Source organism: Anguilla rostrata, chromosome 7 (genome assembly GCF_018555375.3).
Source record: "Anguilla rostrata isolate EN2019 chromosome 7, ASM1855537v3, whole genome shotgun sequence".
In the NCBI taxonomy this organism is placed as follows: domain Eukaryota; kingdom Metazoa; phylum Chordata; class Actinopteri; order Anguilliformes; family Anguillidae; genus Anguilla; species Anguilla rostrata.
This window is the reverse complement of record NC_057939.1, coordinates 35,298,169-35,314,872: the sequence shown is the minus strand read 5'-3', so window position 1 is coordinate 35,314,872 and position 16,704 is coordinate 35,298,169. Positions and strand designations below refer to the sequence as shown.

The 16,704-nt window shown below is 39.3% G+C and overlaps 1 protein-coding gene across 4 annotated transcripts in view; it reads left to right on the top strand.

The window, feature by feature from the left end:
* The window catches only part of ccdc142 (coiled-coil domain containing 142), a 47,709-nt gene extending 32,664 nt beyond the window's left edge, over positions 1–15,045 (top strand). For all 4 annotated transcript variants that reach the window (XM_064344132.1, XM_064344131.1, XM_064344130.1 and 1 more), the window contains exons 9-13: positions 861–986; positions 1,720–1,834; positions 12,143–12,320; positions 12,735–12,946; positions 13,660–15,045. In XM_064344132.1, coding sequence (XP_064200202.1) covers positions 861–986; positions 1,720–1,834; positions 12,143–12,320; positions 12,735–12,946; positions 13,660–13,910 — 882 coding nt within the window. In that variant the 3' untranslated portion in view covers positions 13,911–15,045. The remainder of the gene's footprint in view (positions 1–860; positions 987–1,719; positions 1,835–12,142; positions 12,321–12,734; positions 12,947–13,659) is intronic.
* Positions 15,046–16,704: the final 1,659 nt, after the last annotated feature.

Here is a 16,704-nt window from a genome sequence, read left to right as displayed (position 1 = left end):
TGCCGTCGAGTAGGTGAAATGATGGTTCCTCAGTGTGTGACACCAACTGTCGAACATGGAGGAAGAGTGATGGTCTGGGGCTCTTTTTCTGAATCCAGATTTGGCGACTTGCACAGAGTGACTGACACCCTGAACTAAAAGGGCTACCACAGCATTTTGCAGCACCATGCAATACCTTCTAGTCTATGCCTAGTTGGTCAGGGGTTCATCCTACAGCAAGATAATGACCCAAAACATATCTCCAGGCTATGTCAGAACTACTTTAGAAGAAAAGAACAAGATTGTAGGCTTCAAATCATGGAATGGCCAGCACAGTCTCCAGACTTAAACCCCATCGAGCTGGTTTGGGATGAACTGGACAGAAGGGTGAAAGCAAAGCAACCTACAGTGCAACACATTTGTGGGAACTTCTGAAACAGTGTTGGGAAGAACTTTCCAAACAATATTTGATTTCCATTGTAGAATGAATGCCACAAGTGTGTTCAGCTGTTATATCTGTAAAAGGTGGCTACTTTGATGAGTCAAAAGATTTTGATTAAATTGTGCTAAACAGAATGATTCCATGATTTTTTGTATTTATCTACAATTGTTTATTTGTTCTATGCTTTAATTTCAGAGTACTGTACATTGAGACAACTGCGTAAAATTTCTATAAAAACTGGAAAAATTAAGGTGTTCTAAAACTTTTGACCGGTAGTGTATGTATTGGTAGTGTAGAATATTCTAACTGTGTTGGGAGTGGAGATGATTCAAACTGTGCGTGGGGAGTGTAGATGATGCTAACTATCTGTTAGTCGTGTCAGTGATTCTAATTATGTCTTGGTAGTGTGGATTATTCTAAGTGTGTGTTGGTGGTCCAGGTTCTGAAAGCAGCAATGGAGAGTCTTGTACTGCGTGTGGAGGCACTTTTCCATGACAGGGGCACTGTGCTTTCCCCTATTGAGTGGCATGCATCCCAGCTCACCCGCGGAGTTACAGACCTACAGGTGAGAGACCCAATGCACACGCCCAAATAAACACACAGTTTTCATTGAAAGAGTCTCTTTCCATTGATTGAGACTGTGCCACTAGTTTACAAAGTGATGTACATTACATGTTACACATTATACATTTATACAGTGGTTTAACTCCTGAGGGCACAGCAGAAACACCCACCGGAGAATTCAGTATGTTGTCTTTTGTGAACAGGCCACAGCTTTTTTTAACCTGTCACTCTGTTGCCCACAGGTAAATCACAAGTAGAGTATTTACCTGGTTAATTGATGTTAAGCCTAATTTGAGTCTTAAAGCACCCTTTGTGATACAGCTGACTTTGTGGGCTATCTGCATTTTTGCTGATCTACATGATTCTGACTATGATGTTCCTGATCTATGAATGATTATGTGTGTAATAATGCTGATCTGTGGGAGACGTGGGAGAATCTGTGATAATACTGATTACATTACATTACATTACAGGCATTTAGCAGACGCTCTTATCCAGAGCGACTTACACAACTTTTACATAGCATTTTTACATTGTATCCATTTATACAGCTGGATATATACTGAAGCAATTTCGGTTAAGTACCTTGCTCAAGGGTACAACGGAAGTGTCCTACCCGGGAATCGAACCTGCGACCTTTCGGTTACAAGCCCAGTTCCTTACCCACTGTGCTACACTGATCCATGAAAGAGACTGCCTGCAATGTTGCTGTGTCTGTGTTTGCGATTTTGCAGGTCTTCTCACAGCTAGTCCTGAGGATCTTTTCCAAGGATTGTAAGAAGATGGCTGTGGAAATCTTTGAACAGACCATGCCTTCAGGGAAGCACTGGAGAATTACCTGTAAAGCAGGTAGGCAACACTGGAGAGCATGAAACAGGGAGACAGCACTGTAAAGTGCAAAATAAGGAGACAGCACTGTAGAGAGTAAAATAGGGAGACTGCACTGTACAGTGTAAAATAGGCAAATCACACTGTACAGTGTATAATAGGGAGACAACACTGTACAGTGTAAAATTTGGAGTTTGCACTGTACAGTGTAAATTAGGGAGACTGCACTATAGAGGAAAATAAGGAGACAGCACTGTAGAGAGTAAAATAGGGAGACTGCACTGTGCAGTGTAAAACAGGAAGAACACACTGTACAGTGTAAAATAGGGAGACTGCACTGTACAGTGTAAAATAGGGAATCTGCACTGTACAGTGTAAAATGGGGAGACAACGCTGTACAGTGTAAAATAGGGAGACTGCACTGTACAGTGTAAAATAGGGAATCTGCACTGTACAGTGTAAAATGGGGAGACAACGCTGTACAGTGTAAAATGGGGAAATCACACTGTACAGTGTAAATTAAGGAGACCTCACTATTGAGTAAAATAGGGAGACAACAATGTAGAGAGTAAAATAGGGAGACAGCACTGAAGAGAGTAAATTAGGGAGACAGCACTGTAGAGAGTAAAATAGGGAGACAGCACTGTAGAGAGTAAAACAGGGAGACAGTGCTGTGCAATGTAAAATAGGGAGATAGGACTGTATAGTGTGAAATAGGGAGAGTGCACAGTGGAGTAAAATTGGGAGAGTGCACTGTAGAGGGTAAAATAGGGAGACAGCACTGTGGAGAGTGAAATAGGGAGACAGCACTGAACGGTGTAAAATGAGTTGTGTCTGATGAGGTGCCACACCCTCAGAAAAACCCACATTGCCTATGACAGCGAGACAGAGCTGAAGTCACTCTGCTCTAAATAGAAGCTCATGTTGTAGTTGTGTGATTTATATACAGATTGTCCAGCCTAGCGACCACAGATACCCCAATGTTTAGTGTCTGGACTGGTGTTTGCTTTATTACTTCCTAATCAACCAGCCCCTTATACATGTCAGGGTCTGTTCACACGATCCTGCCTGCCACTGGCACTGCCTAAAATACACCAGCCACATTCCTGCATACTCACTAGGTGTTTGGGATTTGGTGAAGGGACGTGCTCTTGTGACTGCATGCCGCTCAATTACAGAGACTGCTCCTTACCTGCCAGTCACAGATACTGTTTATGTTAGGCCCTGGCTGCCAATAGAGACTGCTCCTTATGTTAGGCTCTGGCTGTCTGTCACAGAGACTGCTCCTTATGTTAGGCCTGCCCTGTCAGTCACAGACTGCTCCTTATGTTGGGCCCCTCCTGTCAGTCACAGAGACTGCTCCTTACGTTAGGGTGCTCTTGTCAGTCACCGACACTGCTCCTTATGTTAGGCCGCTCCTGTCAGTCACAGAGACTGCTCCTTATGTTAGGCCCCTCTTGTCAGGCACAGACACTGCTCCTTATGTTAGGGCGCACTTGTCAGTCACAGACACTGCTCCTTATGTTAGGTTGCTCCTGTCAGTCACAGTGACTGCTCCTTATGTTAGGCCCCTCCTGTCAATTACAGAGACTGCTCCTTTTGCTAGATACTGGCAGCCAGTCACAGAGACTGCTCCTTATGTTTGGCCACTCTTGTCAGTCACAGAGACAGTTCCTTATGTTAGGCCCCTCCTGCCAGTCACAGAGACTGCTCCTTATGGCAGTGGAAAGGCAGGTGAACTGTGACGGTTGGCCTGGTTCCTTTGCAGTATGACTCGCTTTCTTGTAGATTCATTTGATAAAGCACCACTTGCAAATTCTTTTTCAGGGGAACACCCTGTTTTTGCCACAACACAGGGTTGAATCATCATGCCATCTCTGCAAGTAGCGACAGTGTGGGCTGCGCTAGTTTCTCACATCTGCTGACTGAAAGATGTTATACACACCCACGCGATTTCACATTAGCTAACTTATTCTTTTAGCTTGTGGCCCTTCACCCAGAGGCAGATTACCTGGCTTTTCTTTTGTGCTGTCTCTATTATTCTTCTGGATGGAAATGCAGACATAGAGCGCAGCTCTCAAGCACTGTAACAGTTTAATGCAGAAGAAATACCAGACATCCTTAAAATGCACAAATGAATGGTTTTCTGTCTGAAAAAAACTGGAAAAAATTAGTTGTTTTATTTGATACACCAAGCATTTGAAAGTCAGTATTTTAGCATTTTCGTAAGGAATCAGAGCTTCTTGCAACATAACCCTGGGCTATTGAATTTCACAGTTTATACCCCTTTGCCAGCTTTTCTTTGTATACTAATTTGTGTGCATGTACATAACCCTGTTCATGCAAAAATGCATACCTATATGTATGAACACTACATGCCCAAAAGTATGTGGACACCTAACAGTCAACATCTCCAGTATTATGGGTCCACCCTTTGCTGCTATAGCAACCTCCATTCTTCTGGGAAGGCTTTATACTAGTGGTTGGAGCACTGCTGCAGGGATTTGTATCCATTCAGCCAGAAGACCATTAGTGATGTCGGACACTGATTGGGCTATTAGGCCTGGTCTCAGTTGGCTTTCCAATTCATCCGAAAGTCGTTGGATGGGGTTGAGACCAGGGCTCTGTGCAGGACAGTCAAGTTCTTCCACACCGTTTTAGGCAAAACCATTTCTGTATGGACTTCCCTGTGTCCTGAGGGCATTGTCATGCTGAAACAGGGAAGGGCCTTCCCCGAACTGTTGGGGAAGCACAGAATCATCTAGAATGTGATTATATGCCGTAGCATTAAGATTAACCTTCTCTGAGGGCCCTAACCGAAACCATAAAAAACACCCATCGACCCGGACGTGTCCAGATACTTTTGGTTTGCAGTTAGCTCCATAATGTTTGGGACAAAGACTTTTTTTCCTTGGCTCTGTATGCCACAATTTAAAATTAATAATCAAACAACTCACATGTGGTTAAAGTGCAGATTCTCAGCCTTTATTAACCCCTTTGCGCAAATGCCAAATGTGCCAATCTTTGCCCATTTAGGCTTATTATATACCTTATTTAAAGCTTTATAACTCCAGATGTGAGCATCACAGAGACTTGAAAAATGGCTTAAATGAAGCAGGACATTTACATTTACCAATACTAAGAATATAGGGTATGGATTAGTTTATATTCATAATTTTGGAAGAAATAAAGTGCCACAAGTGCAGTTGTCTAGGCAAAAAATCAAAAATGAATTTGCTCTTTTTTTGTTTGCAATGAATTTCTGAGATATCCCATTTATAAAACAGGTTAAATTAAACATGTCCTGGATCAAAAACTCCTTGACCACAAGTGTGTAAAATCTAAGGGTGGGTATGTAGAACTACTAAAGATCTATGAACCAAAAAGTAAGCAGTGTACCCAGTGTCTCCAAATCTATCCAAAATGTTTAAATTATGCATTGCTGTAAATCACAACATAATCATGTATTTCACTGCAAATCAACTGTTTTGACTCAAGAAACTCACTGTTGCATCATATTCAAGTGGGAATTACAAGCTTTCCATCCGTACAGTGGCCTAAAATATCTAGGGGTCCAGAAACATATCCAAAATCTCCAAAAATGAACAAAATGCTTTTTGTCCATTATAAAACATATACATGTGCCCATTATGAAGATTTAAGTTGAAACATTGATATCAGATAAAAAAAATAATGAAAAAACATTATCACAATGTGGTACAGTACCTAAATGTGTAATCATTAACTCTTGTATGTTTTTCTGTACTCTACAGTATGTGATGTTTTCTTGTATGGGGATGGGATAGCATTAAAACAATATTCAGCTGTCCACCACGTTTTGGCAATGTTCTAGTTCAGGTCACATCCGGTGCATGAAACACAAACACTACTTGGCTACCAACAAACGCTTACATTACAGTGTGAAATATTCTTATTATAAAATACCACTAACTTATTTTAAAACTATGGGCTCAAATTAATGCCAAAAGTATTTTGTATTTGTAAGCAATGACTTGTGCTTGCAACTTATGGTTTGTGTTTGTACATTGCGAGTTGAAACTGAAACAAAGTATTTTGTACTTGTAAGCAGTGACTTGTGCTTGCAACTTATGGTTCGTGTTTGTACTCTGCAAGTTGAACCTGTAAAAAAACACTGTGTTTGGATATAGATTTTCGTGAGGGCGGAGGGTCACGTCTGTAAATTAAAATCTACATGTGTTTTGTGATCTGAAGTGGTTTATTAACATTTGTGAACAGAAAAAGTACAAATGCAAAACAGTTTTTTACGTGCGACACTCCCTCTACATGCAACGCCCAATTTACAAGAAGAAAGTTACAGACAAACTTTTGGCACTGTTTTTACGCATCCGGAATGGAGAGCCAATCGTTCAAGGCATTTTCAAGTATCCAATCAACGCTCCAGTAGAGACCAGGGTTGCCATGTTGGGCAATTTTCCCCCATTGAGTCTCCAAGAACGTCGTTATTAAGGAGTATATTGCAGGTTGGAGACCCCAGTGAATCAAAGTGTAGGAAAATGATGTAGGAACTAGATTTTCTTAAAAAATATACTTATATATACACTACCGTGACTTCTGGAGTCGTTTTTGTGAGAGAATTTTACTTCTGCAAAAAAAAAAAAAAAAACGCCAAACCCGGAAGTGACGTAACAAATGGAGCGCAGTCAAGTTTTACAATAAGAAGAATGGGTACCATGTCATTCTACAGTCAATATCTGGGAATAAATATTGAATAAATATACAACCTTACCATTGGTTTTACAAGTAGAGATGTCCCTTTTGAGACTGAGTGGTCATATATTGTCTTGGACAATCTGTTTGTGAAATATACGTGCATTTGTGACGCCTGGGTACCTTGCAAAATAGCTGTGCGTAACACCACACGTGTTGTTTACGGCGTTGATTCCTTTTTAGTACAGTCTGGCTTGATTGACACTTCATTTATTCAGTAGGTGAGAGTATAAGCTTTCTAATGATGTATAACATGTCTAATTTTGCTTTTGGAATAGCATTTTATAGGTCAATGAAACCAAAAGTTTCCTCATCATCTTAGATTTCCTCATCATCATCACTTGCACATTCACTCTGTGGTAGCAGACGCTGAACCTGACGAAAACGTCGTCAACGATATTTCATAATTATACTATTATTATTGAGGACTTCTGGGCATAGTTAAGCCATATGTTTGCTGATAGACCTAGCTGACATCGTTTTTTGGACAAAAAATAAAACAAGCGAATAGAACACTATCATTGATTTACTGTCTCTGTCTCCATCTACTGAACACAGGTAAAATTTCATCATTGCTATGTAAGTATTAGTCTACTGCTCAAAATATTTCGGTTATATAGCCTACGTTATTTTTGAAATTGAGTGTCTTTAAATAGGTTAGTGGTATTATATAATGTGGATATTTCACACTGTAATGTAAGCGTTAGTTAGTAGTTTAATTATTTTTACGAAATGTAGGCCTATACTATATCTGAAAATTACCATTTGAAAAGTTCATTCCAAGAAATTACGAAATATTGTTGACAACGTTTTCGTCAGGTTCAGCGTCTGCTACCACAGAGTGAATGTGTAAGTGTAAGCTATATATGTGTTCAGTAGATAGAGACAGAGAATCAATGGTGTCGTTCTCCTCTTCTGACTTGCTCCAGAAAACAGTACATCAGCTAGGTCTATTAGCAAACATATGCCTTAGCCATGCTCAGAAGTTCTCAATAATAATATTTTCCAAGAAACGACGAAAGTCATTGATAAAATTTCGCCAGGTGCAGTGTCTTTTGCTACTACCTCTAAATGAATGTGTAATGCAGCTATAATGAGACAAAACTTTCAGTTATGCTGAGCTATGAAACAATAATACAAAAGTAAAATTAGACATATTATACATCATTAGAAAGCTTATACTGTTTCTTATTGGATAGATACATTTTTGATCAAGCCAGATTGTACTACAAAGGGTGACCACCATAAACAGTATGCATGGTACTACACACAGCTATTTTGGAAGGTCCCCAGGCATCACAAATGAGTGTATATTTCACAAACAGATTGTCCAAGACAATATATGACCACTCAATCTCGACAGGGACATCTCTACACATAAAACCAATGGTAAGGTTGTATATTTATTCAATATTTAGTCAGCAGATATTGACAGTAGAATGACATGGTATAATTTTGGAAAAATTCCTCTTGTTTATTTCAGTATTCAGTGAGCAGCGTTTTTCACAGCTTCCCTGGCATACCTTCGGCTGTTGTTGGCTTTGTCTTGTTGCTATGTCATGATAAGAATTTTTAGTAGTAAAAGAATGTTTATATGTATACCCATATATAAACAATTGTCCAGTGTATCATGCATGGGGGGTGTAGTTACAGATGCGATTGCAGGGAGGGGTTGCTTGGTAAATGGACGGCCAGCACGACAGTGGTGAAGCTGCGAAAGTCGGTATTCAGCATACTTGTCCTAAAGCTGGAACACAGAGTTTATGTTTTCAACTCATAATTTTGTTGCAGGTGCACAGAATGTCTGAGTTAAGATATCTCCAGACGCCAACGTCATAGGTGTTTACGCTAACAAGTTAAAAGATTTTTATTTATTTATTATTTTTTTTGTTACACAATTTAGTTTCACCATGTACACTTGAGGCCAAAATTTAATATACACTTAGGCTAAAGACATTCAAACTCAATTTTTCACAACTCCGCACAGTTCATGTTACCATACATTTCCTGTGTTAAGTCAATTATGGTATTTACTTTATTTCCATGTGGACTGAAAAAGCATGTCCAAGCAAGGAGGCCCACAAACCTGACTGAGTTACAACAGTTACGTCAGGAGGAATGGGCAAAAAGTCCAGCAAAGTATTGTGAGATGCATGTGGAAGGCTACCCCGAGGGTTTGATTCAAGTTAAGCAATTAAAAGACAATGGCATCAAATACTAACAATGTGTATTTAAACTTTTTACACACTGAAAATCTGATATAGTACAAAAAAGCTGAAATAAATCTGTCTCTTAGCTATTATTTAGAAATTACCTCTTATGGAAATAAAGTAAATACCATAATTGACTTAACACAGTTCATGTTACCATACATTTCCTGTGTTAAGTCAATTATGGTATTTACTTTATTTCCATAAGAGGTAATTTCTAAATAATAGCTAAGAGACAGATTTATTTCAGCTTTTTTGTACTATATCAGATTTTCAGTGTGTAAAAAGTTTAAATACACATTGTTAGTATTTGATGCCATTGTCTTTTAATTGCTTAACTTGAATCAAACCCTCGGGGTAGCCTTCCACATGCATCTCACAATACTTTGCTGGACTTTTTGCCCATTCCTCCTGACGTAACTGTTGTAACTCAGTCAGGTTTGTGGGCCTCCTTGCTTGGACATGCTTTTTCAGTCCACAAATTTTCTATGGGATTCAGGTCAGGGCTTTGTGTTGGCCACTCCAGTACTTTCACTTTGTTGTCTTTGAGCCATTTTGTTACAACTTTGGACGTATGCTTAGGATCATTGTCCTGCTGGAAGACCCAGGTGCGACCAAGTTTTAACTTGCTAGCTGATGTCTTGAGGTGTTGCTTCATTATTTCTAGATAATCCTCCTTCCTCATGATGCCATCTATTTTCTGAAGTGCACCAGTCCCTTTTCCAGCAAAACACCCCCACAACATGATGCTGCCACCCCCATGCTTCACAGATGAGATGGTACATAGTGCTGATCGTTATGGCCAAACAGTTCAATTTTTGTTTCATATGACCAGAGAACACACCTCCAAAAGGCTAGGTCTTTGTCCTGGTGATCACCTGCAGACTTCATTCTGGCTAATTTTGCCGGTTTTGGAGTTGGGCTTTTTCCTTTTGCGACAGCCTTTCAGGCTATGGCGATGTAGGATTCTCTTAATGGTGTATGTAGATACTTTGGTACCTGATGCCTAAAACTCCTTCACCAGTTCCTTTGTTGTTGTCTTGGGGTTTAGTTGAACCTTTTGGACCAAAGTTTGTTCAGCCCTGGGAGTTCATTTGTGCCTCTTTCCTGAACGATGCAGTGTCTGGGTGGTCCCAAGATTTTTATATTTGCATACAATTGTTTGTACAGATTCTTGTGGTACCTTAAGTTGTTTGGAAATTGCTTCTAAGGAGGAACTGGACTTGTGGAGGTCCACAATTTTTTTTCTGAGGTCTTGACTGAGTTGCTTGAATTTTCCCATGGTATCAAGGGCAAAAAGGCAGCGGCTCTAAAGGTAGGCCCTTAAATACAGCCACAGGTGCCAATGAACTCCTAGTTAACTCCTATTTATAACAGTTGGCCAATCAGAAACTTCTAAAAAGTCATTACATCAATTTCTGGGATCTTCTAGACTGTTTAAAGAAACAGTCAACTTGGTGAATGTAAACTTTTGACCCACTGGACCTCTGATATAGTGAATTATAGCTGAAATAAATATGTCTCTAATCGATTCTTTTAAAATTACCTCTGATGTGAACGAAGTAGATGCCCTAATTGACTTGCCAAAAGAAATGTGTGGTAACATGAAATGTGCGAGTGAAAAGTTATGAAAAACTGAATTTGAATATCTTTAGCTTAGGTGTATGTAATCTTTTGGCCTCAACTGTAGGAAGTCCATCACTTCACTTGTTATACATAGCCCCCATGAGAACCAGAGTTCTGCCGATTAAAGTTAAGAAAGCGATTACGAGACTGCGAAAAAATGAAAAAAAAAACAGTCAGAGACAGGCCAACCACTTGGTTTACCAAAATCAACTGGTTAGAACATCATTAAGAGGAAAGAGAGCACTGTAGAAATCAGTAATTGCAAGGGGCCTGATAAGCCAAGGAAGACTTCTACAGTTGATGACCAAAGAATTCTCAGCATAATGAAGAAAAACCCCCTAATACCTGTCCAACCGATCAAAAATGCCCTTCAGGAGGCAAGCGTGGATGTCTCAGTGACAACTGTCCACAGAAGACTTTGCAATGAGAATTATAGAGGCTGCAAGATACAAAAGGCTAGTTAGCCTTGGAAAGGGGATGGCCAGGTTGCAGTTTACTAAGAAGTACCTAAAAGATCCTGCAGAGTTCTGGAAAAATTCTTGTGGACAGATGAGACCAAGATTCACTTTTGTCAACAAGAGCAAATTGTGGAGACCCAAAGGAACTACCCAAGATCTAGAGTACCCCTCCCCCCTCATCTGTGAAACATGGTGGTGTTATGGTTTGGGCATGTTTCGCTGCCACAGGCACTGGCTCACTTGTCTTCACTGATGATGTAACTTGATAGCAGCTGCAGAATTAATTCTGAAGTGTACAGAAGCATCTTATCTGCTTCAAGCAAATGCCTCCAAACTCATTAGATGGCACTTTATCCTATAGCAAGACAGTGATCCCAAACATACCACGAAAGCAACAAGGGGGTTTTTCAAAGTCAAAAGCTGAAAATTTATTGTCTGGTCACACACCATTCACTCGATCTGAGTAAACATGCATTTCATAGGCTGTAGAGAAAACTTAAAGCAGACAGCCCCCAAAACAAGCAGGAGTCGAAGATGGCTGCAGTACAGGCCTGGCAGAGCATCATCAGAGAAGAAATTCAGCACCTGGTGATGTATATGGGTCACAGACATCAACCAGTCATTGCCTGCAAAGGATATGCAATGAAGTACTAAACATGACTTCCATTTATATAACATTAAGTATTATGGTGCCCTGAAATGGGGGGCTATGTATAGAAAGTGCTGTAATTTCTACATTGTGAACTCAAAGTGTATAAGCATGATTAAATAAAAGCTGATAATGTGCTCTTTAACTACACGTGAATTGTTTGATTGGAAATCTGAAATTGAAGAGTACAGAGCCAAATCACAAAACAAGTCTTAATCCCAAACATTATGGAGCTCACTGTATGTATGTGTGTGTGTGAGAGAGAGAGTGAGACAGACATAGAGAAACTGAGAGGGAGAGGAAGTTGGTAGGTAGAGAGAACATTGATAGGGGAGAGTTTACTCTGTGCCTCTATGCGTAAATGTATCTTTGCTTTGTAATGTGTACGTGTAAGTGTCTTGTGTCTGTGTGTGCCCCCATATGTGTCCTTGTGTATTCCCACCTGTGAATGTGTGTTTTGTGTCAATGCATTTAAAAGCATTTTTCTGCCAATGTGTGTGTGTCGGCATGCATATTTAGCCCTATTCATACATGTCTGTGCGTATGTGTTTGTATGTTTCCTGTAAACACATGTGTAAATGTGTGTGTATTCCCACACTTAATGTGTGCCTGTCCCTGTCTCCCTGCATGAGCACAGAGTTGCCAAGCAGCCCCAGTGACTATGCGGCGTCTGCAGCCCAGAGTGTGATTGGGCAGGTGCTAGAGGGAGTGCAGCCTCTGCCAGATGAGGCACGGATCCCAGCCCTGACTGAGGCCATGACTGCTTTCATGGAAGCCTGGATGGAGCACATTCTCAAACAGAAGATCAAATTCAGGTGCACCAAAGCATTAACACCCATATCAGTCTCATATCACTTTCCCAGAATGCCCATGGTGAGAATTATATGTTTGCTTGGAGATCTTCAGGTTGTTTCTGGAGAAGAGGATTTCAGTCAAAACTATGACTAATTATTTAATAATTGGCTTGATTGTAAAGACCCATCTGTTTTTTTCTGATCATTTTAAAAGTTAGCATATTTTGATTTTGTTCAAGCCTGTGAAAAATGCTAATTAAATATTCAGCTTAAGAAGCAAACAAAACCACCTACAGCTCACATTTAGCTGAAGGTCAGGGAAATACACAAATTCAGTTCATAAAACTAAATTACTTTGTGCAAAATATGTATTTGGTCTTTGTTCTGAACTCAGTACATTTATATTTTCTGTTACCTTTTGTCTATGACTCTCAGCCTCCAGGGGGCACTGCAGCTGAAGCAGGACTTTGACCTGATTCGGGACCTAATCCGGTCAGAGGAGTATCGACTGTCAGAAGAAATCCACCAGCGGCTGCTGTCTTTGCGGGTCTTTCACCAGATGGACAGTGCCATTGTGTGTCTGCTGCAGCAACCTGTCGCCAAACCTTACATTCCGTCCCGTGGCTGGGACCACTTCCGCCGTTGCTGTGAGTGCTGAGGAGGGTATAGCTAAGTGACAGTTCTGGGATTATTTCCATTTTTGCAGTTCAGTGATTTTGCCAGTTTTTTTTTTTGCCATTTCCGGAATTTTTTATGCTTTCTGTGCCTTTTCGGCAGGTTTGGATGTGAACTGGCAACCTTAATGTAGCCTACAGTGTGATTTGTAACCTATAGGCTAGGCCTATAGCATTTTCATCGTATTGCCAAACTCAAATTTGATGAATTTTCAAAGCAACTGAACTCTCAAGATTGCAAACAACCATTGAGAACAAACACCAGTGTTCATCGGGTTTGTATCCTTCATGAGGCCAACAATGCTGAAAACTCCACCACTTAAAAGTCACACCAGCTGCTTAAATAGCTACAGGCTGCAGAGCAGGGATTCCTGATACATCATTACCCATAAAACAACAAACTGCTAAAGCTACCATGTAAAAATATATTATGAAACATGTTAATTCATGTCATTTTATTTTGAAGTGATTTTTTTCCTCAAGTAACTGTATAGTCCTCGAGCAGTCCTTTCAAACATTTGAGTCCTCAAATACTCATGCCCATGCCTAATACGTAGCAGGTGGCAAAGCGCAGGCCCAGGAGCCAAATGAAAACATTTATAATACTAACATACATAAAATGTATTTTTTCAGTGGGGCTGAATTTTGTTACAGTGATAATGGACAGATGCCATGTATTCTCCCAGGTCCAAACAGCAGCTCGCTCGTGGACCCGGGGTCTGGCAGTCTGAACAGTCTGGAGAGCATGGATATCCAGGCAGCGCGGAATCAGGCTCTGACTGAGGCTGAGGAATCCCTGGCCCCCCGACTGCTGGCTACATCGCCACCGGAGTCCTACCTGGCCATCTCACAGCAAGAATGGCTGGCACTTCGCATCCACAATGGCACGCGCTGGAAACTTCCAGGTCTGCGTTGCCTGAACAAGTCAGAGCCCTGACTCTGGATCAGCATGCTCTTAATGAGCACTGACTCTGGATCTGTGACAGGGGTAACTCACCAGCAGAAACCGTTTTCATCCTCTGGCTGCAGGGTGCAATTGGCTACAATTTTTGGTTTCGGGCACAATACTTAAATATATGAAATAATTTATTTATCATGAAATTACTGAAAGCCCCGTGAGCGATTACAAGTGAGCTCTAGAAGTTTATCCAAAAGCTGAGCCTTAATTTAACTTAAGTACCTCATATTAATGGGCATTATACCAGTGAAAATATACTGTAAACATTTCTGGTATGATTCAACACAGTTAAAATAAAAAAACATTTTCTTGTGATGTAATTTAAATAGATGAAAGGTGAGATTTTATCCTTACATTTTCATTGATTTTATTGATTTTATAAAAGGTGACATTGACCTGTTTTATGTTGTAGTGTGGAGCCATTGACTTGAATTGCTAACCAAGCCATATCCTCTCCCAGGTTACTTTTACGTATCTCAGAATGGGACAGGGAGGCTTTATGATCTGAAAAATGGGTGGAGCTCTCAGTGATCAGTGATTCACTGATTTGAGCCAATCATGGTCTTTCCTATGGAGGGCAATCTTGATTGGTCAATACAATCTCCATGGACACGTCACAGCTCCACACTTTAAATTGATTGTTTTGTAAAATGTGAAGTACATAGATGCACTTGTATTATCCTCAGCTAATTTTACAAAGTAGTATAGCAATATGAGACAAATATTGATATCATTTTAAACATATAAACGTATTTTTTAATTACATGGTTCAACTCAGCTAGCATGTGAACTGAAAGATTTATTTTAATGGTGTTTTCTGAAGGATGCTATGGGCTAATACAAAATCACAATTTCTGAACAGTATTTATTCTTATACTGGTGCTCAATTTAAAAATGAACCTTTACTGTAACAGAACATTTCAAAATTATTTTTGTACAAGAATTGTCAAGATTGTTTTGTAAATGTGTTGTGCATCATGGTTTGCACAAGATTTACAATAATGTAATTTTATAAGCGATTTTGTGCTGTAGAATGCTCAAAGAAGTTACATTTTCGTTTCAAAATGCTATCCTTTTCTGCTGGACAGTAAAATAAACAATGTTTCATTATAAACTGCATTTTTTTCTTGCTTCTGGATGTGGAGATGTTTTGACAATCAGTTGTTTTGCAGGTCCCATTGTCATATTTAATATATTGAATAATTGATTCTTCCACAAAGATGTTACATAGCTCTTTTTCTTTGTAATGGTTCACAGACAACTTTGTATTTACAGTTTGTTTCACTTGTTATTGGCCTGCTTGCCAGTTTTGAGTAGTAGATATTCTATAAGGTGTCCTATGTACAAGGGGTAACCATTTGTGCATTTACTCTCATTGTTTTTTTTTCTTCATATATCAAGAATCCTGTGTATTCAAAAAGTTTAATCAAATACACATGGAAAATGATCAGTGGAAACCTGAAAAAAATACTAATAATGGAGTGCTAATATTTCCCATTCAAAGAAGGTCAGTAAAAAATTCTAGCATGCTTTATATAAAATTTATAGTTTATTTTTTATATTAATTGTATTAATAGAATAAATGGAGGACTCCTGCCTTGGTGCTGTAACTTTAGAAGGCAAAGGGCTACAGTCACTATTCAAAGATAATAATCATCCTAATCATATTAATCATCTGATCCACTTGTAACTCAGTGGGGATTAATATATTACATATTAATATACATTATAACTATATATATATATATATATACTGTATGCATATATATATATATATAGTTATGCATTATATATTATATTATTATATACAGCACCCTTCATAATGTTTGGGAGAAATACATTTTTTTCTTGATTTGGCTCTGTACTCCACAATTTTAGAATTATAATCTAACAATTCATACGTGGTTAAAGTGTAGATTCTCATCTTTTGTTTAAGGGTGTTTTTATACATTTTAATTATGTTAATACAGCTCTTGTTATCATACCCCTCTATTTCAGGGCACCATAATGTTTGGGACAAATGGCTTCACATGTGTTTCTGATTAGTCAGGTGTGTTCAGTTGCTTCCTTAGTACATGAATAAGAGAACTTTCATTATCTAGTCTTGATTCTAAGCTTTTGATTGCCTTTGAAGTCTAATTGGTGTTTGTGAGCATGACCAGATTTCTGCCAATGAATCAAGTCAAGGAAGCCAGTATGAGACTGAGAAATAAGAAAAAACTGTCAGAGACATAGGCCAAATCTTAGGCTTATCAAAATCAACTCCTCAGAACATCATTAGGAAGAAAGGGCACTGGTGCACTCAATAATTGCAAAGGGTCTGGTAGACCAAGGAAAACCTCCACAGTAGATGGCTGAAGAATTCTCCCCACAATTAAGAAAACCCTCCCCAAACACCTGTGAGACACATCAGTAACATTGTTAACAAGGATGTGTCTGACTACTATCCACAGAAAACCTCATAAACAAAACTACAGAGGCTATAGTGCAAGATATAAATCTCTGGTTTGACACAAAAACAGGATGGCCAGGTTGCAGTTTGCCAAGAAATACCTAAAAGAGCCTGACAGGAAAAATGTCAAGATTCACTTGTACAGTTGAGGCCAAAGGTTTGCATACACCTAGGCTAAAGACATTCAAATTAAATTTTTCACAACTCCACACATTTCATGCTACCATACATTTCCTGTGTTAAGTCAATTAGGATATCTACTTTATTTCCATTAGAGGTAATTTCAAGATAATAGTTAAGAGACAGATTTATTTAAGCTTT